The sequence below is a fragment of the Manis pentadactyla genome, chromosome 5, assembly GCF_030020395.1.
Source record: "Manis pentadactyla isolate mManPen7 chromosome 5, mManPen7.hap1, whole genome shotgun sequence".
NCBI classification, from domain to species: domain Eukaryota; kingdom Metazoa; phylum Chordata; class Mammalia; order Pholidota; family Manidae; genus Manis; species Manis pentadactyla.
In genome coordinates this window covers 68,282,158-68,308,987 of record NC_080023.1, presented here as the reverse complement: position 1 = coordinate 68,308,987, position 26,830 = coordinate 68,282,158, and the positions used below count along the sequence as shown (strand labels likewise).

Below are 26,830 nucleotides of genomic sequence, written 5' to 3'. Positions count from 1 at the left end.
CCAGTGCGTTGAACTGGCATATATTACTCCATTGGTAATAATAGTTACTTTAGTGCTGGTTTGCTTCATGGAAGACTCTCTTTCTAAGGAATCCAGCTACTTCTAAGTTAGAAAAAGGGTAATATAGGAGTAGTTCTTTAAACAGGGGGCACCTGAAGCCAAAAATGCTTATATTTAAAGTAAGAAATAGATTGGTTAACTGGAAAAAAATCCATTACTTACTGTCCAACTTGTAGTTCTTGCCATAAAATGATTTTCGAGCTTAATATCCCTGAGACAGCTGTTTTGTGAGATTTTGAATGAGACTGAGCCCCCTTTTTAAAATTGAAAGAGTGTGACTCATACATATTTGTGAAATTCAAGTACATTTTCTCTCATACTGATGCAAACTGCTGATGGCAGTGTATTATGGAGACCCCCTTGCCACTGACAGTTGAAGTGAAAATATTGTCTTAAGTAATGAATTTGTTGATAGCTGTTCCATTACCCAAAATGAGTATTTAGATTAGTCATATCTAGGCTGTCATGTCAGAGCTCCCATAGAGTTTATCCTTTGACATAATTTCTTCTAATCCTTCAGTCTCCATCTCAACCCATGTTATATCCTATTGAATGTGTCATGGAATGATTAGATTGGGAGACACAAGGTTTTGTTACTGGCACAATTTACACAGAAACACTGCAGAAATTAAATCCTTGCTGAACAAACCTGGGTAGAATTCTCAGTCATTTTCTCTGTTCTTTATTGGTACAAAGAATGTGCAGAAACAAGGACGGGCCCTCAACAGCAAGGCAGAACCATGGGATGCTTGGGGAACTCCATCAAGGATACTTATTGAAAAGTAACCCTTCCTGGAGTGTGCTGTTTGGTTTCAGATATACTCACTGAAACCACTCCACAAAGAGCTCCTTGACATTTCATGCCCCTTCTGTGTCCATGGAGGTATTTTGAAGGTCAGAAGGCAGACACACAATGGTGGGACTTGCTGATGTTATATAAAGTAACATTGGTGACATTATATATATTATACGTATTGGTGATGTTATATAAGGTAGCAGATGTGCCACCAAACACCAAGCCTTTTTAAAAACAGTAAATTATAGGCAGAATAATAATGTATGTTAGCATAGGGTTATTTATTCATTCAATTAACACAAGGAGATAGCTATGGAGAAGTGAAAGATTATCTTGGAATCAAAAGATCCCACTGTTGCCGTTCTCTGAGATTCTGCTTCCACACCTGTAAAATGGTGATAGTGGTGATATCTACCTGACAAAAGAATTGAGTGAATAAACTTGTTAATGTGTGTTAAAGTGTCCATCACAGAGGAAATGTACCATAAATATTTGTGTAACTAGCCACACATACAGCACTTATGGAAGCTATTCCATTTATGAAGACCTTTGGTTCTAAACTCTGTTCATATATCCATTCTTTTCCTAAGTTCAAAGTGACTAAGAGAGGCATAAGCTGCCAGACTCCAGGTGCATTTCCATAAATAAAAAAAAGCATAAGCAGGCCATTTGAAGCTTTAAAACCAGTAATACTCTTCTCTTGTTTACATTCCAGTCAACATTTTCACCCAAATGTGGACCTCTTCTGTCTACAGTACCGTCATGTTCCATATCTGATATTTTGCTGATGTTTTACGGTACCAGCCATCCACTGTTTTGCAGGTTTGGATGGAGCCTGAGCCAGCAACTTTAGCACTACAGAGACTCTTCAACAGTTCTTCACCACGCTTAGGCTCAAGTTCACTCATGAACTCTTGCCTTCACCAGCACGATACAGTTCGGGCCAGGGGACATTGTCCCCTGCTGCTAACATCTAGCCACAATCTCAAAAGGTTGCCTTTCTCATTTGCCAATCCCTGCTCCTTCCCTTTTGATCATTATTAGGTCTTTGACTTTAAGAAATCATCCTGCTGTGCTGAGCACCCTGCAACATTTGGCATTCTCTCACCACTTTCAGTTTTGAAAAATTATTTCTACTTTTGTTTCCATCATAATCGTGTTTCTTTTTTGCAGCATTTTAAATGTACTCTCTACTTCGGCACTTTCTAACCAATGATGTTACTAATGTTCAAAATGTATCTCAGCACTACACACAAATCCAGCTAACATATCCTGATAGCATGCACTGTGTGGTGGAATGATTGCTTAGGGTTGCCAGAACCATCTGGCAGCTATGAGCAGAAGTGATGCCCTTTTTCACCCTGCTTTGTGCATACCCACAAACTTCCATAATTGGGAAAGTTGTAAATAGAGGCGTTTCTGCAAGGGATACTGATGATACAAAGAGAAGGGAAGAGCTAGTCCTTGCTTTTATTAACCTTATCCTTTAATTGGAAAGAAAAGACACATGCTTATAAAACAGCCAGAGATGTCCAAGTCTATTTGAAAGTAACACTGTAGTAGATGATTCTATTAAGAGCTGAGAGAATTCATAATAATGGAAGGAAGGGGAGAACAAGGTGGCCTGCATGGAAGTAGTGGTTCTTTATAACTGGCAGGATGAGGGCCTTCTCCCCATGCTCTCATTCTCCAGGAACAATCTGTCCCTTTGTTACAACTTTTTTTACATCCTTCAGTAAATGTTTACAGTTTTCTAAATATAGATCTTGTATGTTTCTTTTTGGTTTCTTCCTAGACGGTTTGTAATTTTTGCTGTTATTGTCGGCAGGAATCACTGAATTTTTATCCCAGTGAGAAGGACAGGGACTGAATGCCCAGGGATGTTATCTTACCTCCCTAGATTTCCCAGGTGAATAGTAGGAACTGTCAAGTTGCCCAGAATTTTCACAAAATGCCACTGGGCCCCACAGCTGGAGAGGATGTCACCAAGGTCGCTGCCCCGAGGCATGCTGCCGGGAGCCCAGGGCTCCAGCAGAGAGCTGCCATTGCCATAGTTGACTTCACTGGCCTCAGAAATTAGAAATTCACCTTCCTCCTTCCTTGCTTTTGTTAAAGAAATACTTTCATAGATTCAGAAAATTTCAAAATGAATGAATGAGTAAATGAGAGTATAGGCTAATAGTCCCTTCCTGAGGAGCATACCTCAAAAGAATCAAATTCTTAGTCTAAAATACTGAAATTATGAAGATTAAAAAGGATGAATTCCAGTGAAAGACCTAAGAAATTGCCTGAGGAAATCCTTGTCAGAAATTGGCTTTGAACTACTTCCCTGTCTGCTTCCTTTATTCCTCCTTACACTGCTTATTTTCACATAAAACAATAACAAATCTGTCACACAGATACAAAGGATCTGCGTGCTGAGATAATGTGATTTGTCAAAACATGCTCATTGACTCAGCTGAAGGGCGCTCTCTCTTCCAACATTTAGCCTTCTCTTATAAACTTGTCTTTCATTTTTAAGGTAGAGAAAAACAATTGCTCAGATATCTTAACTATCAAGAGTTTTTGAGAAACCCATATAGGTACATCTTTTTTCAAGATAAATAAACAGGCTTTCAAATTCTGCCCAACTAAGAATGTGGACTTTTCAGATAATGAAAACTTGTATTTACAAAGGATTAAATAGCCATCATTTGTTCTAATGAATGGAGAAAGCAGAAGGTCAAATGTGACTGTGACACTGAGGAGCAAGAACGAGATAGTAAGAGTCCCAGCATCCCAGATGGTCATGAGGGGATTTCTGGATCCTGAAGTACAAGTGTTCTCAGAGAAAAAGAGGAATAGAAATTAGGAAAGACCTAATGCCAGTGCTCAGGCAGAAAGGTTTTCTAAACTGTCACGGCTCTATTTACTGTGTAAACACAATTATTCTTTCCCTCTGTTGTTTGTGCCTTTGCTCATTGTTATCTACCAACTACCGGGAAAAGAGAAGGGGGTGCTCACACTTACGGCATTCAAATTTGGGGTCCACATTGTCCTGGAAGAAAGGGCGATTACCTGGGAGCTGGGTCCTTCTCTTCCTATGGTTGTCAGCGTCTCCCGGGTCCCGCCTCCCCCATCACTGTGGAGATCTACGAGCTGACACTGCCTAGCTCATAAAGAGGCAAAGCTTTGAGTTAGGTGAATCCTCTCAGGTCCTCATTCAGAAATCTTTTTGCTCTTGAAAATACAGAATTCTAATAAGCTCAGTTATCTTTTTTCAAGCCTATTAGAATTCTATTCTAATCTTAGAATAAAAAGAATAGCTTCCAGTTGTTATTTTTTTATTTCTGTAACATTCTTCAACATACTGATTTCAGTATAGCAAGTATGTACTGTGCACCAGATTCTTTCTCTGGGTATACAACTCATATCTCGTATCTTTACATATAATGGATTCCGGGCTATGAGAAGTTGACTTAGTATCATTTTGTAAACAGCAGAGCTGGAATTGAAGCAAACCCTGTCCCAGGCCGAAGTACATGCCCTTCTGCTAAGCTGTGCCATAATAATATTCATAAGGAATATTATCTTCCTTACTCCTCCACTTCATCCTATTGTCTACTTACTTTGCTTGTGTGTTTTATATTTATTGCAGTTCTGAGGTATACAGAATAAGAAATTATGTTTACATGTGGGCCAGAGTTGTCTCCTGCTTAAAACCTTTTCATGACGTTGCCTTGGGAGAAGTTACAGCTGCTACCTCCGTGGCCTGGCAGGCTGACCTCATTTCTCAGTACTTTCCCGGGTGCGTCCCGCCAGGCCCTTCACACTCCAGGCCGTCCTGTGACACTGTGCCTTTGCCCCTGCTAATTTCTCTGGCCTGGATCCTTGTCACTCAGCGTGGTTTCAGGACGAGCAGCAGCAGGGTCACCTTGTTAGAGCTTGTTGGGCATGCAGGATTCAAGCTCCACCCCTGACCCCAAGGGATCCGGATGCACAGTGATCGTTAGGGAAACAAGGACACAGAATGTTCTCTCTCCCCTAGATGACTCTGACTCATTCTTCAAAACTCACCTCCAGGACACTGAGGCCAGCAAATCCAGGACCCTCCGGAGCGGGTGGGAGGCAAACCCCTTTTAGGGGATCTGTGAGGTGCTCCCAGCTGCACATCTGGGTGAGGCAGGTTTTCTCCATCGACTTCAACTAAAACAAAATACTGCCGCAGACTGACTGCAGAAGCCGAGGCGTCAATCCAGCTGCTTCTATTAAGCTAGGAGTTAAAGAGGTTCGCAATTATGTAACATGAAGCCATTCTTCACACTAAACTTTTTTCATTTGGTTTTGGAAAATAGTAATTTTTCCTTAAACATACTTATTTGTGTTAACATGTAATAGGTTTGTTATTATTTTAATGAACAGATCCATTTAAATTTATTTTATGTTAACAAATGCATTTACATATTATTTATATCGTATATGTGATTTTATATTAACATATATTAACATTTATATTGAACAAGTCAATAAAACATTTCTTAGTTTAAATTTCCCATACAGTAAATGATGATAGATACGCTTCACATAAACAAAAGCTCTTTGGAGTTTTCAGACATTTAAAATATGTAAAAAGGTCCTGAGACCAAAGAGTTTGAGCTCCCTTGCCCTAGAATGAGCTGAGCACCCCTCACCATCAGGTCTATAAACTCATGGCCACATCTCTTTAAGCTTAGTGTGTTACATTCAAACGATTCACTTGCATGTATCTCTAATTAGACTGTAAGTTCCTTGAGGACTGTGACTAAGTCTTATTCATCTTTCCATTTATTGGGACTAATGAAACACCTGGCACCCCTCAAAATGCTTTTGGAACTGAGGAGTATATTTACTGTCTACTTTATGGAGAGTGGTAGACAACCGAGAGCTGGGAGCCAGCTTAGGGGTGATCACTTGTGTTTGATGCTCTGACCCTCAGCTGCTGAAGCCCTCAGCTGCTGAAGTAAGTCGCACACATCCCCACCCCCCCACCCCCAAGCACTGGTGGAGTTCTGCTCCCTCAAAGTGCGTCTCAGCAGCCTGGAGTTCTGCCTCCCACGGTGAAGTAGGGAGGTCCACAAGCAACCTGCCCATTCATGCACAGTCTTATCACAGCAGCAGTCATCTCCTCCAGCAACCATGGTCCCTCTGACCCTCAAAGGCACAGTGAGAGGACTACGGAACATAGATGGTGCAATAAGAGACCCACTTGGCCTTGTGTGCTGGGAACTGACCAACTCCAGTGTTAAAGGAGGAGGTAGGCAATGGGTCTTCCCGACAATAGCATCCATGTCAGACCAGTTCTACCACAATTAGCAGTTAGGGACAAAAGCAAACATGCAGTGCATCCCTAAGGCTGGTGAGGCTCTGCCTCCTGCCCTTTTGTTCACCCCTGCAAGCCTCTTGCATGGACGCATGGTGCAGTTATCACCTTGTTAGAATCCAGCAACAGAACTCTCTCTGCCGTTGGGCACAGGATGGAGCAAAGCCTTCATAAAGCCAATATTAGGAATATATGTTGCTGAGATGACCTGTATAGTATTTCTAGCTGATCCACATATTTCAACCACTAATTTTGCCAGTGAAAATTCATTTCCCTTATTCTAACTACAAACTCTGTAGGGGTGATTGCAGATAAAAATAGTTGGGGCCCATGATGGACCTCTGGGTTATGAAATGATTAGAGTTTGTCAAATGTTAACTAAGCATGCCTGAAGTGTGGATTCCTGATTAGGGCACTTCAAATGTTAGTGAACTGTCATTTACTAATGACATTTGGGTCAAGAATAAAACCAACACACATGTGCGTACAATACATGCACATACCCTTACTTCACAATGTTTATACTGCAGTATCTTCAAGTAAACCACAAGTTATATAATCTTATAACAATACCATTCAGTTCGAATACACATAGCGTAGTGAAAATTATAGTGGTGTCTCACCTACTTGAAATTCAGCTACCCAATATTTAACAGGACTAAAATTTAATGGGAATAAAACAAAGAACCTGTAAATAAACAGAAAGAACCATCACAGTAAGATACTCAGTGCCAGATTAACATTATTTCATAGAATCTTCTAAATTCCAAAGTCCACGTTCCATCCTCTACCTGCGAAGAAAGATGAATACCTGCCACAATCCTAATAATGCTGGATTTTTGGTCTTAGCACAGGAAACCTCCTTCAGCCCTCACCCAGAGCCCGTGTATGCTCCGCTTCCACACAGACAGAACAAACTCAGCCCTCTGGTTCTCGAACCCTCTGTGGATTAAGAGAACGAGTTAGATGCGTACAGAGAAGCTACTGCAGGTGAGAACACAGAGGTGACAGCTTATCAGTGTATGTGAAAGTAAGGGATTGATCAGCAGTATTTAGTAAGTAAATATAAGAATTCAGTTCATTTAATGATTGAGTCATATAATGACTCAGCCAAAACTAAGAGCTCTTCACACCTTAACAGACTCTGGGGGCAAAACTCAGAGCTCCTGCTCTTTCTAAAGCTCACTTTCATTGTCGCAGACACTCATTAAGCCCCACTGCAGACTCTCTGGACCTCTGTGTGCTGGGGCTTTTGGCTGTGTGTTCTGGGCAGCTCTCTGAGCTCTGGCTGCCTCAGGTGGGTGCAGCCTAGCAGGGCCCTCCTCGTGCCTGTGCTGTATGTGTCTCCTGCATGGGGTGGCCCTGTTGGCACTGGAGCCTGTAATCCCTCTCAGCACCCACGTTCACAGTCCAGGAATTGCTGTGTGCTGGTGGTGGTGGGGGGTTGCTGGTACTGCAGGCTTTCCCACCCTCCTCCCAGAGGAAATGTTCTGAGGCTCGGTCGTGCACATGGCCTCTGGAAAGATGGCCCCACCAGGCTGAGATATCAAGCACTGACCAGCTCAGTAACACTCTCTCCTGTCTGCTCTGCCATCTGCCCTGTACTGAGCTGCCTTAATAAAATATAGCATATAAGCTTTTGCCTTAGGCCCTGCCTTCTGAGGAACTCAGGCTAAGCCATTCATCACCATCAAGGAAGGTCAAGTTTTGTTCCATAAACTCCTATTTAAAAGGCAGAAAAATGGTTAATGATTTCCTCATACAATTTTTTAAAAGTTGGTGTAACTGAACATGTATATGCTTAGCTGGCAACACAACTCAGCTATCTAAAATGATGGTCTTCTTGAGTCTTTACAGAACAGTTGTACTGAAGGGATGTTTAATAATGCAGTAATCATTGCTGAGAGGAGATTTATCAGGGCAGGCTTTCTGGAGGAAATCAATTTTGAGCTGAGTTTTAAAGACAGTGTAGCTTGAATTTAGGAATGGAATCCATAGGCTAGAAAGCATGTGTTGTGCACAAAGGCCATGAGAAATGAAGAACCATGTTTATATCAGTCTGTGCATTTTTTGCCCTCAACAAGAAAAATGGTCAGCCTACCTAATCAGTTCAGCTGCAGCAGCTGATACTGACCGTGGAGGTGGCTAAAATGACTGACTCTATTGGCTCCTTCCCTGCACAGACTGGCTGCTGGTGAGTAGCTTACCATTGATAGAGTTTTGGGATTAAACTTGCTCCCTTGGGTGGGGGTGGAGTACTGAACTCTGTCAGTTGGTGATTATCCTTTCAGCCCAAGATCCCATGCATGTAGGCAAGAATGAACTGCCATCTACTGTCACTGTAATCCCTTTAAAATTTGTACTGCCAAAAAAGGTAGGGAAGACAGTCTCATTTTTAAAACACTGTTCTTTAAATTGAATTAAATTTTCATACTTAAATCCTAGGCCAAATCCTAAAGTAAACAAAGAAAAATCAAAGTTAAATAACAGCATAAAAAAAAAGGTAATTTACCTTACAAATGGATTGGGCTTTCATTCTCTTGGGAATTGAATATCTCTTTGAGAATTGATGAAAGCTATGGACTTTGAACCCCAGAATAATGGAAATACACTGAAGAGTTTACAGATAATTTCATAGGTCCCAGATTAAGAAAAGTACTTATGTTTCCTCCTACAATGCTCATGTTAGTTTGAAAAGCAAGAGTGAAAGTGGAATGCAGTTTTTAATGGTGAGAGAAAGTAGAAATGTAGCGACTTTGTTTAAAAACTTATTTTGTAAATGATTTTAATTGTTTACTTTTTGTCATTCTATTCTACCTACCATCAGAACTTAGTCTGTTGTTCCTATAATTTATTGAGAAAAATTGATAACTAATCAGGAAGAGAGGGAGAAAAGTGGAAGGGAGGGAGGACAGAAAGAGACAACCCTAGAGAGAGACCCAGAATGACCTTCGGTCTAATCAGTGTTAAGTTTCTGTTGAGAGAACCAGAGAAGCTCTAAGTAGGGAACCTTTAGGAGGGTGACCTGATCTACTTGCTTTTGTCAAAGACAGATGGAACCTCACCCTCAATTCCTTCTATGCAGGTCAATAACGCAACTGCTTCCCAGGCACCTGCTCTGTTAACAAGCATTTTTGTATTCAAGGAACTGTGGGTGATGTGAATTGGAAGGAGACAAATCCTGCGCTCAGAGAACTTGCAATCTACTTGCTATGATGAAATCAAAGCTTTGAAAAAGGAAAAAGGCCTTTTAACTTTCCTCACACAGTCTTAGCAATCAGCATGCCTGGGTATTTTCTTAAAGCACTTCATTGTTAATGAGGTAGGAATAATGTTTTAAATGGTGAAATTCTGAAATGATCGTGTTTATCTTTTAAACCGCTGCTTAGTGAATTAATGCAAGCAGTTTGTTCAAAGACGAATTCAAGTGGTGATGCAACTAACCTCCACATTCAGACCTCAAAAGCAAATAAAGATGAAGGCAGAGAGAAAATTAAAATGTCATTTTCCTACTGCGTCAAAAGTTTCTGAAGGAGAAACTTTCATGCAGCAGCAGTTTGCCATCCCTGCCTCCTCCATGGGGGAGAAGAGGTAGCCAGAAGATGAGGATTATGCATCTAGATAGTCCAATTAAAAGATTTTCTTCTATGACATGCTTATCATGAAGTAACACAAGGGAAGTGATGTCAAGACTAATTGAGGGTCAAAGCCAATCTGGAGTGATTAAGACTCTCAGAGAGCACCTCAAATGCAGCGATCATGAACGCTGTCAAAGAGACTGCAGCACTGGAAAGGCAACTTCGAGAACACAGCAGCAGAGCCCATTTTTAACTTAAACAATTCATAGAGTCTGGAGAACTTTCTGAAAAACTCCAAAGAGCTCCCTTCCGATGGGCTTCCATCTTCACGTCTGCATCTAAAGGAATCACATCTCTCACCTCCCTGCGGGCCACACCACAGGGGACAAAGGAACTGGGTGGGAAGGATTCATCCATTTATTAACTGCCAGGGCATTGTCATCTGTCCTCTAAGTAAATGTTTAGTCAGCATCCAGATGGTTTTTGCTTGGTCCCCACCAAGAGGTAGAAATTGTAGGGAAAATGAATTTCTGTGAGGCTTTATGTGAAATCACAAAACCAACACATTTAATCAAGAGGCGAGTGACAGCTCATCGCTCATTGTTATGACTTGTTGGTGGGGCTGTGCTCTCACTCTCCCTGAGTGAACTGTTTGCTTCTCTTCATACTTCCTCAGGCTGGCCCCCCGGCCCTGGAAGTCGGCGAGTCATTTCCCCTTCCTTCACGCTTTAACAGATTTCATTCTCCAGAGCTCACACACCACCAGCCCTGGCCCGCTGCGCTTAGGGTTAGCCAAGCAGCAGGAAATGCTTGCAGACAGAGAACAGAAATTTCTTTTTCATCTAAAGAAAAATGAGAGTTTTAAGATGCTTGTCACACCTAGATTTGAAAAAAATATATATATGAAATCACAAATCCTTTCTTCTCCATAGAATACATTTTTCGTCTTGAGGCTATTTTTAATGTTTCACTTCTCTGTATTGTGATCCAGTTTATTGGAGTAAGGATTCTTAACAAAGCGTTGAAAATGCAGAAAGCCTAGGGCACATATCTATAGTGGCGTCCTGCTGCTGATGCTTGCTTGCACTCAGGCATTGCTGTGTGGCGACATTGGACTGTGTGAGAGGGGACCGCTTACCCTGAGCCACTTGCTGAAAAATATCTCCCACTGTGGTACTGGTGTGACGAGGAATCGTCAGGCGGTGGAAGTGGAAAGGTTGCCAACATCTGCAGGGCTGCCCTTCTAAGCTGTCCCTGAGAGCTCCGGAAAGCTGCTCGAGAGTGAAGGTGACCTTGGGTGCTTTGGCCTTTGTGTTTGTGGCTTAAACATGTGGGTCTCTGGTTTCAGATCTGTGCAGGAGAGTGACCCTTCCTCGGACCGTTCTTGGACTCCTACCACCCCTTCTCTCTAGTCCTTGCCCCTTTCTTTTTCTCCCTTCATGGTTTTAGGAGTCTTCTCCTATCCCAGGGTCTGAGTGTTCACATGAGGACAGAAAGGAAGCCACTCACATCCCAGCCAAGACCAAACCTGTTAGCGTGGCTGTTCATCTTATACTGCTCAATTTTTACCATATTTGGTGGTTCAGAGTGTGACTGGAAGCTCATGCTCAGACATCATTCACTGAAACTCACAGTGAAATCTTTGGTTAGTGGAGGCTTGGGTCCTGATGAGCACGCGTATCTTTAACCAACTTGCTGGCTTTATATCCACAGCCAGGCACAGGATCCAGTCCAAGAGAGCAGGCTGCACATTTATTGTGTGGTTTGTGTTGTTTTGGGGAAACCTTGGCCTTTTAGCTCTCATACTCTGCCCTACTGAAGTCACTATAGTGTTTTTATTTTCCTGAGAAGCTGAGAACACATAATTTACTAACCTAGTGCGATTCATTCAGTCGTTCCACAAATATTTAAGAGTGCCTGCTCTGTGTGAGCCTCTGCGCGAGACTCCGGAGAGTGTGACTTTCTGCTGGCCCAGCAGTATATCCCTGTCAGGACAGGTTACCCCAGAAACTGGCTCCAAGACCGATATTACACTCCAGGGAATTGGCGGGGGAGGACCCTGGGGGTCAACACCCGTGGAGAAAGGGACAGAAACAGGGCTGAACAAGGGAGGAAGTGGGCCTCGATCGATCCTGATGAGGGCCTCAGCCAACCCCATGAGGTGCTCTGAAGCAGAGTCACGGCATGCCGGGGCAGTGGGACAAGGGCTGGGCGGTGGACTCCATCCCTTGGGGGCCAGTCACTGAATGGGCTGCTTAGGATGGGGCATGACCTAGGGCAGGGGGTCCCTCTAGCAGAGGCAGCACTGCCAGCAACCGGGAGATTAAGTCCTCTGCTCCTGAGAGGAGACCTGGATGCACGGCTGGGTGTCTGTCCACTAAGGTCACTAGAGGGCTCTCAGCTACTCCACAGAACATCTTGGCTCAACTGGCTTGTCCCAGAGTAAGACATCAGCGATGAAGCCACTCGAGAATCGGTTAGTTCAGCAGCTCAACAGCGTATCCAAGGACCCTTCCACCTTTTGGTTCTGTCAATCAGAAGGTTCCACTTCGCTTCTCAGCCTTCTTCCTGTCACAGTCACAAGATGGCTATAGCAAGTCTGGGTGTCACTGTGAAAAACGGGAAGCCGTCTTTGCCTGTGCTCTTTCTATTGTCAAGGTTAATATTCCCTCATCTGTCTCTTTATTGTGGTAAAATATACACAACACAATATTTATCATTTCAGCCATTCATAGGTATACAATTCTGTACATTCACAGTGTCACATAACCATCACCACCATCTATACCCAAAACTTTCCATTATTCCCAACAGGAAATCTGTGCCCATTAAACAATAACTTCCCTTCCTCTCTCCCCTCCCTCCAGCTCCTAGTAATTTCTATTCTACTTCCTGTCCCTATGCATTTGCCTATTCTAGGTACCTCATATAAGCAGAATCATAACAGTGTTTGTCCTTCTGTGTCTGATTTATTTCCCTAAGCATGTTTTCAATGTCTATCCTTGCTGTAGAATATATTAAAATTGTGTTCCTTGTAATGGCTGAGTAATACTCCCTTGTATGTATGTACAGTATTTTGTTTATCCACTCATCTATTAATGGACACTTGGGTTATTTCCACCTTTCAGATAATGTGAATAATGTTTCTGTGAACATTGGTATACAGTTATCTGTTCAAGTCCCTGCTTTCCATTCTTCTGAGTATATACCTAGGAGTGGAATTGCTGGATCATGTGGTAATCTGGTGTTGAACGTTTTGAAAAACTATTTTCTGCAGCAGTTGCACTGTTTTACTTTCCCACCAGCAATACATGAGTGTTCCAATTTTTCTGCATCTTCACCAATATCTGTTATTTTCCTTTTAAAAATTTATAGTCATGATAACTTACTGGCCACTACTGGCTGATTCCTAAATTAATTATTGGCAAAGTGAATGAGATCACCATTGATTGCCTCAAGACAATCACAACCCATCCCTGGGGGAGGAGCCACATTCCCTGAAGGACATGGCTGCAGGGGGGACAGCTGGATATTTGAGCAAAATCAGGGCATTCCAGAAGGAAAGAAAGGATGTAAGTGGGTTATAGGGAGCTACCATCAATGTTTGCAATGGAAGGAGGCTTTAAAAATACCAATACCCAGACCAGAAATTCTGATCTAATTAGACTCTATTGATCTGCAGTCGATTCCCAATATGAATAATTTTTAAATGTTCATGTAGTTGATTCCACTATACAGTCAGGGTTGAGACCACTGATCTAGAAGTTGAGACTTCCCACTAAGCCAGCAAATACGAATACTGAGAGTGGAGAAGTATATCGTGGTACAGAATGCTGGGCCAGGGCACCTTGCCGGATCCAAGGGGACCAAGGAAATCCCTTTGGGAAGTGAAATTTACACTGATGTTTGGAAGAGTCAAGTCAGCCAGTCTGGGAAAGAGTGTTACAGACCCAGGGGACTGAGAGAAGCTGATGCCTGAGGAATGGGAAGGAGTTCAGTCTAGCTAGAGTGTACAGTCTATTTCTGACCTAAAGGTGACAGTATTTTTATTCAAATATGTGCAGCTCCTGGGGCAACAGCTGGATCACACATTCCAACCACATTTACCTCTTTGTAAGTTTACATCTTCCCTGTGACTTGCTCTTGGTAAGCTGAGTAAGTACTAGGCTGTACTTAGAAGGAGCAAACAGTTGGATTTAAGAGCTGCATTTGAAGCCTGCTGATGCTCTGTACAGTGAGAGTGGCCTTGGGGAGGACCACTCTCCAAGTCCTACAAAGGTGAGGTTGTATTAAGTAACTCATAAGGCTATTGTGGAACTCAAATGAGAAGATGTATGAATGTGAATGGCATGCATTAACATGCTGATAAGTTCCAAATATCTATTTCCATCAAAACATCTCTCTCGAGCACTTCTAAACTCCAGACGGTGTATCACGCTGCCTACTTGACATCACCACCTGACTGTGTAGCGGGTCTCTCCCACATGATATGTCTAAGACTGAGCTCCTCATCTGGTGCTCCAAACCAGCTCCCCCTCCACTCTGCCCATATCAGCTTATGACGTCTCCATCCTGAGTGTCATCCTTGAGTCCTTTCTTCCAACATCCAGTCTGCTAACAAGTCCTACCACTCTACTTTGGAAATATATCCAGAATTTTACCATTTCTCATACCTGCCACCACTCTTCTGATTGAAACCAACATTCTCTCTTTCCTAGATTTTGTAGCAGCCTCGTAATTGCTCTCTTTCCTCCTTCCCTCCCAAGGCCATTCTCACCACAACACTCAGAGCGATGCTGCTAATCTGTCAATCAGATCACACCTCTCCCTTGATCAAAACCTGCCCAGGGCTCCATCTCACCCACGGGGAATGTTGAAACCCTCAGGATGACCCTTAAGACCTTCCATGATGCTCTCATCTGCAATTCTCCCACCGTCATTCTCTCATCTCCTGCAATTCTCTGCTTTTTCCTCTGCTCCAGCACCAATTCTCCTGCTCATCCCTGAAGGTGCCAGAAACTCCTGTCTCAGGTCTTTGTACTTGTATTTTCCTCTGCCTGGAATCCTCTGTCCCACCCCACATGGCTATCTTCTCCCTTCTTTCAAGTCTTTACTCAAAAGCTATGGTGTCAGAAAGTCCTTCCTTAGAGATACTATTTAAAGTCCTAGCACTTGCCCTTGACTTGACATTCTCCTTCTCTGCTTTATTGTCTTAGTATTTACCACCAGCATGCTCTATATTTTAGTTATGTTTTTATTAGCTTTCTTCCCTTCCAGGATATATAGAAAAATAGATACACATATGTATACACACTTATAAAGTCTTCCTTCCAGAATACTCCTACTCCCCAAGAGCAGGGAGTTTTGTCTGTTTTGTTCACTTTATATCTCCAGTGCTAGGACAGTGCCTAGCACATAGTAGGCACTCCATGAATTTTTTAGTACTGCATTTTACTGAAGAGAACACTGAGGCTCAGTGCCATTAAATAATTTACTCAAGCTCAGTCAGCTAGGAGGTGGCAGAGTTGGGTAATTCACTATCCTGTGATGCTTTACAACATACAAATGTCCATTTAGCAAAAAGACAAAGCAATATCAATGGCCCCTGCCTAGCCTTCCTCCCTATCTCCAGTTGGAGAAAGGAAGTCTTTCAAATGAGGAAGGGGTGGCTGCTGGAGACTTCTTGGGGGCGCTCTGTGGACCCTTGGCTGGGGAGCTCAGATTTGAATGTTATTAAGCAAGGAAGCCAGGGAGCCGTCTCAGCACTAGTTCTGAGGCAACAAGGCCAGTGACTGTGATTAAATGGAGACCAGCTGCTTGAGGCCAGTGGTGCACAGAGGAAGGATTACTCGGCTACATGGGAAGATATGCTGTCCTTTGAAATGGTCGGGGAGACTTTTTGCACGGTTATCAGCATCATAATCCATCTCCCTGGCGGTCCCACCCAGACTCCCCATGCTCCCTGCAAGTCCCTTTCTCCTTCACCCACTCCATTGAACATACAAAGAGGAATCAGAGAACAAACCTATAATTAGATCTGCTAGAGCTCTGCGGTAATGAGGGCAGTGACTTTAAAGAGTGTCTTTTTTGCGGAAGATGCAGTTGGGCCGGACTGGCTGTGAGGGGAGGTGAAGCGCAGGCCCATTTCTCCTCTGGCCTGGGAAGCCCCTTGTCGGCCCTCCCCCCCACAGACTCACCCCTCCGGGAGGGGGCGCCTCAAGAGCCCGAGCCCCGGCAGGCGGCAGGCGCGCGGCTCCCTGCACAGTGTGGAGGGAGGAGGCAGCGGCCTCGGGCTGTGAGGGGAAGCTGAGTCCCGCTGGCTGCGGTTAGACCAAAGGAGGCAGATTCCACCGGGCTGGGACGGGGCAGAGGGCCAGAGCCAGAGCCAGAGCCTGGCCTCTCCCCAGGGGCACCGCGCACCTCTGTAAGCCACGGGGCCCTGGGTGCCAGAGTGTGTTCATCCTGTGTCTGCTGCCAGGAGTGAGTGAGAGCAGGCCTGTGACATGCTTAGCCTGGTGCCCAGAGCAGAGCTAGCCCCCGATACGTATTGTGTTTTCTTTCTCCTTCCTTTCAGGAGCAATATGAGGGGCCGAGAAAATTGCTCCAAACAGGACTAGGAGAGGCTCTTTTCAAAGGTTCTGGAATGTAACCCAGAGCCCAGAGGAAGGGAAGGAGGAGCTTACCTAGCAAAATGCCTTCTGTAGGCAACGTTCAGATGCTTCCTTCCTCCTGAGAGGTGCAAACAAGGAGCAGAGCAGCAGTGCCTTGGCTCTGAGCGCCACTTCCCTTCTCCCTTCACGGCACCTGCCTCTCCCCGTGGGCACCACTCGTTCCCAGGGCTCTTCCCCCAGGCCCCCCGCTTCAGCTGACGCTCACCCCACCCCACCCCCGCTGCTGTCCTTTCCAGGAATTGTCTTGTCCACATGGAACTACCCCGCCCAAGAATGCATCTCTCCCTGGGGGCTCCCCGAGGCCATTGGCTGAATGATGCAGGGCACCTTTCTATTTGGGGTAACTCTATAGGGACACCCAGCCCAGAGCTTTCCGTTGGATTGGCTGAGCCTCTCTGTCAGCCCAGTCCTGCATTCCTCCCTTCCTTACAAGTATCTCTCAAGAGCACTCTCCTTCTGCATGTGACCCTAGGGAGCCCAATCTGAGACCACCAGTCCCTTTATTATCTGTTGTCTTTGCCATTCTGACCACTGCCCACTCATCTGACCTCCCACGCACTCTCTTTCACTAAAGTGAAGCCATCTTGTATCCCAGTAACTGGAAAATGGGTGCTGATGGGTCAACATGTTGCCCAATAAAAATCATATTTATATGAGAACTAACACTTTTGTGCAGCTAGCAATCTAGCAAAATATTAGCTATCAGCTAGCAAAACACACATACATGATTTCATTTGCAAAGAAGAATAGCATGATAGTCTCTGAATGATTCTGCCTGGATATGAATCTTGGTCCTACTTCTTACTGGTCTTGAGACCTTTCTGCTGCTCAATTTCCCCATCTGTAAAATGGTCTGTTCTCCTAGAGTTGTTGCTAGAGTTAACTGAGTCAGTCCATGTAAGGTTTCAGAAACAGTCTTGACACATAGTAAGCACATATTATACAATAGCTATTAGTCTTTGGCCCTCATAAGAACCCATGAGGTTTTGTAATCGTGATCTGTGTTGGACGCCTCTCCTGTCCTGCCTCATACTCTCACCCTCCTTTTCACTGCAGCTGTTGCTACAGCCACCTGCCGGCACAGGTGTGACCCAAGAAGCCCCTCGCTCAACTGGACTGCTGCTTTACTTCCCGCCCTAGCTTCTTTGCTGCCTCCACTGAGAGGCCTGTGGCATACCCTCAGCCAACCTGGCCCAAGCAAACTTGGGAGTGAGAGGGAGCTAATATCCCATGGTGCCCCTTGACCAAAGGGGAGTTGGAGCCAATGGGAAAATAGTTCCTATTTCCATTCCTTGACAGAATAATTCTGAGATATAATCTGTCCCATCAAGATCCAAGTCCAGTTGTCCACCGCACAGGCCCCTGGCTTGGTATCTCACTTTTCCCTGTTTTTACACCTGTTACTTGAGCTCACTTCCCAGAATAAACTACTCACATACAAGCCCTTGATTTCTGCTTTTTGGGGAACTCTCTAACTGTGCACACAAGGAAAGTGAAAGAATAAAAAGAGGCCTGTTCAACATCCAAATCAGATCTGGACTCAAGTCCAGTTGTCCATCTCTCGAATCTCATTTCCCTCATGCTGTGCCACCTCCCATCTTCACAGAAGCTTTCTGGAAGCTTGATTAGCCAAAGGGAGGTCAGAGAGGAAATACCTATGAACAGGTGGCTTTAGACACTTTCATATCACAGCCCCTTTCCTGTCCCTGCAGAGAACTGGTGTTACATGGAGATCTGGTGGTGACCAGTGGTTCCACCTGGCTGAAGCCTGGGGCAGGGACTGTCAAATTTGTCTTTGTTTCATGAGCACACAGGGCCAGGCCAATAGTAGGTGCTCAGTAAATGTTTGCTGGATACACACATCCAGAAAGCAAACGATAAATGGTTTCTTTTTAGTGATTACTTTTTATGTGGCCATGCCTGTTCCTATACTTACTGTTTATTTTTATGCTGGTTTGGAATGTAATCTCTGATGACCAGAGAACATTTTTGAGAGGGGTTGTTTACCTTTTTACCAAGCTAAGTTAGTACAGAATCCTATGCCTGAAAATTATCCAAGAAATAATGAACATTTCTTAAAATAACTCAAGAAGATCTGATTATCAAGTTGACAGACTGCTGAAAGAAATAGCTAGGATCTGTCAAGCTGGTGACTTTTAGGACAAATGCAGCTATTGGATAGATGGGTTTCACCAGCACAGTATTGGTTATTTTACTTTGAAATTCCTTTGAAGTGTGCTACAGGCCCTACCACTTCCTATAGCAGTCTACCTGTTCTAATCTTCAATTGTGTTACCAACCTAGCCTTCATAGGTACATGGGTTTGTGACCTCTGCACAGAGTGGCACACAATAAGGTCCTCCTTATACCCAAAAAGTTGAAGGAGCTGACTGGCATGTCTCCAGCTTCTCCTGTAGCTTGCTCTATCCCACCACCATCAACAGGTGCCTGATGAGAGCATGATATCCTGCCTTCCAGGTACTATAAGATCACCGTGGTGCTCATGTGCTTCGTGCTCCCCACACTGGTGCCCTGGTACATCTGGGAGGAGAGTCTGTGGAATTCCTACTTCTTGGCCTCCATCCTGCGCTATACTATCTCACTCAACGTCACCTGGCTGGTCAACAGTGCCGCCCACATGTATGGAAACCGGCCCTATGACAAGCACATCAGCCCTCGGCAGAACCCATTCGTCACTGTGGGTGCCATTGGTGAGTAAGGGAGAGCCAGTGGGGAGAATGGCAGCACAAGTTTTCTGGGCTCCTTGAGGGTTTTGTGGACTCTGTAAAGAGAGGCAGTGGAGTGGAATGGAATGAACGTGGGATTTGGTGTTAGAACTCTGGATCTTGATAAGTCACTTAATCTCTCTGATTTATAGTTTTCTTGCCTGTGAAGTGGGAATAACAATGCCTACTTCCTTGTGATGTTATGAGGCTTAAGTAGGATACTATATATAAACTTCTTTGTACAGTGCCTGGAGCATAATAAATGATCAAAAATAGTAGCTATTTATTTTTATCATGGAAATTTCCCTAAAGGAGGAGTGGCAGTTGACTTTTCTCTCAAACTACCCTGGCAAGTCTGTGCTCAGCTGTCCAGTCATTTGGCTGACCGTAAGGAAAAGGCCTTTGTCAAACAGACATTGAAAGAAGTGAGACCTTGGCACCTCATGGTACCACATAATGGTTGAAAGCAAGGTCTCTGGAGTCCCGACAACTTTGGTTGGGTCCTGGTTTCTCCACTCACTCTCTGGGAAGATATCTGGCTCTTATGCACCTCATGCCCCTATATGTAATAGTAACATTTACTTCCTCCCGATGTCTTTGGACGGTTAGATGAGCTAGGACATAATGTTTGCTGCAGTGCTTAGCATGAAATAAGCCTTCAGTGATGTTTTTACTACCAGCTACATGATCTTAGGCAAGTTATTTCTTCATTTTAAAATTAGGCATTTACATCCTCATTTTAAAATGAAGTTAATCATAGCAGCTTGATCAGAGGTGGGGGGCATTATAGGCATTAATACCTGTTAAAGCACTCAGCACTGTGGCTGGCACATAGTAAGCTATAAATGAGATCAAATCTGGGAAGGAAGTCCCCACTGCTAAGTAGAAATGGTCTCTTTATCACTCAGCAATGTGCTTCTGACACCATGTAGTTAGGGTCAGCCATTTATTAAGACACCAGGGATCTTGTGTTGACAAGAGCAGTGTAAGATGGAATAACCACCAAATTTAGTTACGGGATAACTGTCTAAGCAGAGCATAAAGTGCCTTGGAAAACAGAAGGAAGAGTTCCTGACCCTTATGTTGTTTTCTCCTCTTCTCATCCTTCGTCTTCTAAAAGGACCATGTTGAGGGGAGCCACATGTAGTGTTGACTCTGAGAGCGGATGGGGTAGGGACATGTTGCCATTTTATATAGGGATGGTGGGCCAGGAAACCCAAGGGATGAGAAGGTGGCTGAGAAGGCCCTGAGAAGCTGGGTGTTGGTTTTGAGTCTATCCAGGTCGATACTAGACTCCCAGTCCATTTTCTTCCTAAAGGTCCCTGGAAGGCTCGGGTCACACCTACCTATGTGGTAGGTGGGGGACACATACAGAGTTCTTAGGGCAGTGCCTGTTTGGGAAAATAGGGGGGAAAACTTCTCTATACCATACTCTACTCCAGGAAAAACATGAAAAATGGTGAGGTTGAAGGGCAGGGTAGAAAAGTCCTACATTAAAAAGAAAATTGCAGACCACAAAGTGATCCAACTGATGTGCCCATTATAGAGCAGAATCCTTCAAATGGTGTCAGTAGAGGGACTAAATGATGACCAGTACCTACTTAAAAAGTAAAAGAAGAATCTGACAATACCTTAAATGGTTAAAAATAGTTACTATATGCCAGAAACGCCACCCCTAGATTCACACCCAAGAGAAATGAAAACATACATCCACACACAAAGTTGTATATGAACGTTCCCAGCAGCATTATTTGTAATAGCTAAAAAAGTGTGAAGAATCCAAATGTCCATCAACTGATGAATGGATAAATACAATGTGGTCTATCCATACAATGGAGTACTACTTGGTCATAAAAGGAAATGAAGTGCTGATACCTGCTACCATCTTGAAGACATTATGCTGAGGGAAAAAAGCCAGTCACAAAGAACTACATACTGTATGATTTCATTTACAGGCATTCCTCATTTTATTGTACTTTCCTTTACTGCACTTTGCAGATATTGCATTTTTTACAAACTGAAGGTATGTGGCAACTCTGCACCAAGCAGGTCTACCAGCCCCATTTTTCCAACAGCATTTGCTCACTTTGGGTCTCTGTGTCACACGTTGGTAATTCTTGAAGTATTTCAAACTTTTTCATTATTGTTATACCTGTGATGTGGTCCATGATCAGTGGTCTTTGACATTGATTTTGTAATTTTTTTGCCGGAGGGAGTGCCATGAGCCACACCAATATAAGACAGCAAACTTAATAAATGTGTGTTCTGACTGCTGCACCACCTGGCTGTTGCCCTGTCTCTTTCCTCTCCTCTCCTCAGGCTTCCCTATTCCCTGAAAGCCAACAATATTGAAATTAGGCCAAATAACCCTACAACCCACAACATTCCCTTCAGCCAAAGCATAATCTAGAGAAAGGTGCTAACCCTCTTCAATTCTATGAAGGCTTAGAAAGGTGGGGAAGCTGCAGAAGAAAAGTTTGAAGTTAGCAGATGTTGGTTCATAATGTTTAAGGAAAGAAGCCATCTCCATAACATAAAAGTGCTAGCTGAAGCAGCAAGTGTTGATGTAGAAGCTACAGCAAATTATCCAGAAGATCTAGCTGAGATCATTAATGGTCACACAAAACAACAGATTTTTCCATTATATGAAACAGCCTGATGTTGGAAAAAGATGCCATCAAGGACTTTAATAGCTGGACAAGAGAAGTCAATGCCTGATTTCAAAGCTTCAAAAGACATGCTAAGTCTCTTGTTAGGGGCCACATCTCTCACCTCAGAAAAAAGGTAGAAATGATTAAGCTTAGTGAAGAAGGCATTTGACAGCCAAGATAGGCCAAAAGCTATGCCTCTTGCACCAGTTAGCCAAGTTGTGAATGCAAAGGAAAAATTCTCAAAGGACGTTAAAAGTGCTACTCCAGTGAACACCCAAATGATTAGAAAGTGAAACAGCTTTATTGCTTATATAGAGGAAGTTTTAGTGGTCTGGATAGAAGACCAACCCAGCCACAACATTCCTTCCAGAAAGGACTCACTATGCTACATTCCATTAAAAACATTCATAATTCATAGGAAGAAGTAAAAATATTAACATTAATAAGGGTTTGGAAGAAATTGATTGCAACCCTCATGGATGACTTTGAGGGGTTCAAGACTTCCGTGGAGGAAGTAACTATAAATGTAATGGAAATAGCAAAAGAACTAGAATTAGAAGTGGAGCCTGAGGATGAGACTGGACTGCTATGTCTCACTATAAAACTTTAATGGAAGACTTGCTTCTTGTGGATGAACAAATGAAGTGGTTCCTTGAGAAGGAATCTGCTCCTGGTGAAGATGCTGTGAAGATTGTTGAAATGACAACGAAGGATTTAGAATATTACATAAACTTAGTTGATAAAGTAGTGGCAGGGTTTGAGAGGATTTATTCCAATTTTTAAAGTCTTCCTTTGGGTAAAATGCTATCAAACAGCATCACATTCTATAGAGAAATTGTGAAGGGAAAAGCCAACCAATGCAGCAGATTTCATTATCTGACTATAAGAACTGGTCACACACATCCCAAACTGCAGCAACCACCACCCTGATGGGTCAGCATTCACCCACGTGGAGCCAAGACCCTCCACCAGCAAAAAGATGATGACTTGCTGAAAGCTCAGATTGATGGTTAGCATTTTGTAGCAATAGAATATTTGTTAATTCAGGTGTGCACATTGTTTTCTAAGTCATAATGCTGTTGCACACTTAAGAGACTATAGTGTAAACATAACGTTTATATGCACTGGGAAACCAAAAACTTCATTGACTGGCTTTATTGTCATGCTCGTTTCATTGTGGTGGTCTGGGACTGAACCAGCAGAATCTCCAAGGCCTACCTGTATGTGAAATGGGCAGAAGAGGTAAATCTATAGAGATTGTATTAGTCAGGATTCTCCAGAGAAATAAGAACAGTATATATGTGCATATATACTGCTTTATATAGACGTATGTATATATTATATATTCCTCATAATGAATATATATATATATATAACACCCAAAAACAGTAGGTTGTATCTATAGAAACATAAACAAATAATATTTTAAATAGAAAATATTAATGTTTCTATAGATGCACCCTACTGTTTCTGTGTGCATGTGTGTGCATGGAGAGAGAGACAGAGACTGATTGATTATGAGAGACTGACCACATGATAGTGGAGGCTGAGAATCCCACAATCGGCCATCTGCGAGCTGGAGACCCAGGAAAGCCAGTGGCATCATTAAGTCCGAGTCTGATGGCCTGAGAACCAGGGGAGCAGATGATGTAAATCCCAGTCCAAGGGCAGGAGAAGATGATATAGATGTTGCAGTTCAATCGATGAAGCAGGAAAAAGGAGTAAATTCCTCCTTCTTCCAACATTTGTTCCATTCAGGCCCTTTACCGGGTTGGATGATGCCCACCCACATTATGGAGGGCAATCTGCTTTACTTAGTTCACTGATTCAAATGCTAATCTCATCCAGAAACAGCCTCACAGACCCACAGAAATGATGTTTAATCTGAGCACTCCTTAGCCAGCCAAGCTGCCTGTGAAGTGAGCCATCACAGAGAGAGCAAGCGGGGCCGGGGGGACGGGTGCGTGTCGGGGGTGACAGCACAGAGGCATGGGTTTTCTTTTAAGTATTGAAATATAAAATCCATCATTGTGATGGATACACAACTCTGTGAATATACTAAGAGCCATTAAATTGTGTACCTTAAATGAGTGAATTATAAGGTGAATTATACCTCAATAAAACTGTTTTAAAGAAACGAATGAAAGAAACCTTGAAACCACTCCTAAAAGCACTTAAAAAAAAAAAATACAAGGGAGGACAAGCTATTCACTAAAAGAGGTAGAATGATATATAGTCAGATTTTGTATATTTAAAGAGCCCGTTCCTTAATTTACTTACTTACCTGAACAATTCTCATTTATCTCTTCCAAGCTCTCCCAAGAAGTCTTCCTTTAATGGTTCCCATCCACAGAGGCTATTTTCTTTTTTTGAACATACATCAAAATGATGATCTGTTATCAGCCATTTAGCATTTAGCATAAGAAGTATAGCTCTGAAGTCATGGTAGCATGTCTACAATTCATATGGGAAAATTAATCTTGTGACTTTATGCTGGTAACTGTATTGTTACTTTTCTGTTCATACTGGATTTATCCAGCCAACTAAGTCAATGCTTCCTAAGTGTGGACACCCAATTTCGTTTGCTCCCCACAGAGACTAACATAGTGTCTTACACATAGTAGACTCTCAATAAATGAGTGGTAAAAAATCTGTGTAGAGGTGGTGTTGACCTTATTTCAATGTCCGCTTTGTCTTCCAGGTGAAGGCTTCCACAATTACCATCACACTTTTCCCTTTGACTACTCTACAAGTGAATTTGGCTTAAATTTCAACCCAACCACCTGGTTCATTGACTTCATGTGCTGGCTGGGGCTGGCCACTGACCGCAAACGGGCAACCAAGCCTATGATTGAGGCTCGGAAGGCCAGGACTGGAGATGGCAGCGCCTGAACATGCCCACCGTTGACACCTCTGTTCATGGCTTTTGTTACTGTAGTTCTCTTGTTTATTGGGTCACAGGAGAAGGTAGAGGGTGGGGACAGAACGGAATCTATGTGGCTTGGGGGGTTTTTTTGTTTGTCTCAAAATAATGTCAGGATACAGCTATCAATGAAAAAAATGTTTTAAGCCAGTGTAACTAGATTTAACACTAGAGTGAGCACATGTGACTTAATTGCTGTAACTACAATAAGTCAAATATACATTGTCATGTGCTTGTACATGATGTTAAACCTGACAGGATGAAGGAATTTAATATTCTCTCAGTGTGGTTCAAGAGAGCATTTTTTTTCTTTTCTACCAGTTGACACAGCATTATTTTTAAACACACCATCTGAAGGAGCAGAGGGGCAGGGTAGAAAACAAAGAGAGGGTCTAAGTGTTGACTAAAGAACGTTCCTGTTTTGTAATTATTATGTTTGTGTTTTTGTTGTTTTAAGTAAGAGAATTCGAAACTTTAAAAAATGAGAATACAGGAAATGGCTCTCATTTTTTTTTGCCCTGGTTAGTTTGTTAATGCTCCACTGTCTTTGCTTCCAAAGAGATCTGTTCACTGCCCAGCGAGCTTTGTGTCCTGATTTGTACACCCAGCTGACCCTATAAATCAATACCTATTTAGGTTTGACTTTGTTTTCTTTGTTACTGTCATTTTAAAGTGTATAACTCAGATGTGCCAGACATCAAATTAAGCTCAAATTAAGCTCTCAATTAAATGTTTAGACACCTAATTTATATTCTAATTGATCCCAGCTACTGATGCATGTACTTTAGCTACTTCTGCTAACTAAGCATATTAATTTTCCACACCAAGCCGTCAGATCTTAATAACCAACAGTTATCTAGAACTCAGTGTCTATTAATGTTTCACCTGCATGTGGCCTTCATTGATTTTGCAGCACAATATAAAGTGATCATTACGTAGTTTCTGGATTTAAAAAAATTTTGTGTGTTAAGTTGCCTTGTAAAAAGCATGTTGAATTAATGGGACAGCGTGCCCTTTGTGTTAGATGCTAGAGCAAAAAAAAGGCATTGGAGGACTTTGAAGACAGCTCTTTTTGGGAAAGATGTAGGATTTAAAGTTTAAATTGAAATTTTTAAAACTAGAAGTGATACCTATAGGAAATTGTCATAATGAAGTTCTTCATCCAGCAGGTGTTTAACAGTGTTATTTTGCCATTAATAATGTGTAAACTATGAGTGATTTACAATAAATGATTATGAATTTGTTGGTGTTCCTGACCAGGTATTTAAATGCTGTTCAGAGGGTGTTGTGTCAATGGTGCCTGATGCTTCATGATGACCAAGTGATTCCCATTTGATTTGGGCTCTGGGCCAACAAGAGCCCCAAAGATCAGGCCTCTCACATCCCATTGGCCATAGGCATAACCAGAGGGAGAGTCAGCAAGTTGTATTTGGAATGCAACCCCCCCAGCCCTGGGGGTCATTCCTCATGTCTCCTCACCAGCACTGTCACTGTTACTGCTTCCTGCTGACCAATGGGAACCTCTGCTCCTGTGTAGGGCAGAGGACATCTTCCTCCACCAACCCACACCAGCCTCCACCAGTGTGACCAGAGGTGGGGGAGATGCACTTGCCTCTCACTCCAATCGTGCCTCCCTGAGCTTTGCTTCCGTGCTGCCTCACGCTCTGCCCATCTTTTGCTCCAGAGTAACAGTGCCAAATACAGACTTCTTAGCCTGCCTGCATTTGAGTGAGACTCCAGCCATTGATAGGTGCTAGACCAGGTGTCATCTTGTAAGGACCCTTTGGATGCTGCCACGACATTTTTCAGCTGCTTCACAGTCCAGTCACATGTTGCTAAGATCTTGTATGGACTGTTGGTAGAGTGTGGTTGTGTTCTAAGTTTGTATCAGCATGACCTAAAACCGCCCTGACTGGGAATGTTTCTGTGCACCTTTGACCCCCTAAGATACGATACTTACTTGCTTGTCCATGAATAGGAAAGATCACATTTAGAATAGCTATTTGGAATCTTCTCATGAAACCAGGATATTCTCCAGCTAGTCCAAGTGAGTCCAGAACCTCACTCCTCTGCACATGAGTGCCTCA

At 43.1% G+C, this 26,830-nt stretch overlaps 1 protein-coding gene across 1 annotated transcript in view; it reads left to right on the top strand.

The window, feature by feature from the left end:
• Positions 1-25,984, top strand: part of SCD5 (stearoyl-CoA desaturase 5) — a 136,103-nt gene extending 110,119 nt beyond the window's left edge. The window contains exons 4-5 of the mRNA XM_036906410.2: positions 18,922-19,154; positions 24,522-25,984. Coding sequence (XP_036762305.1) covers positions 18,922-19,154; positions 24,522-24,712 — 424 coding nt within the window. The 3' untranslated portion in view covers positions 24,713-25,984. The remainder of the gene's footprint in view (positions 1-18,921; positions 19,155-24,521) is intronic.
• Positions 25,985-26,830: the final 846 nt, after the last annotated feature.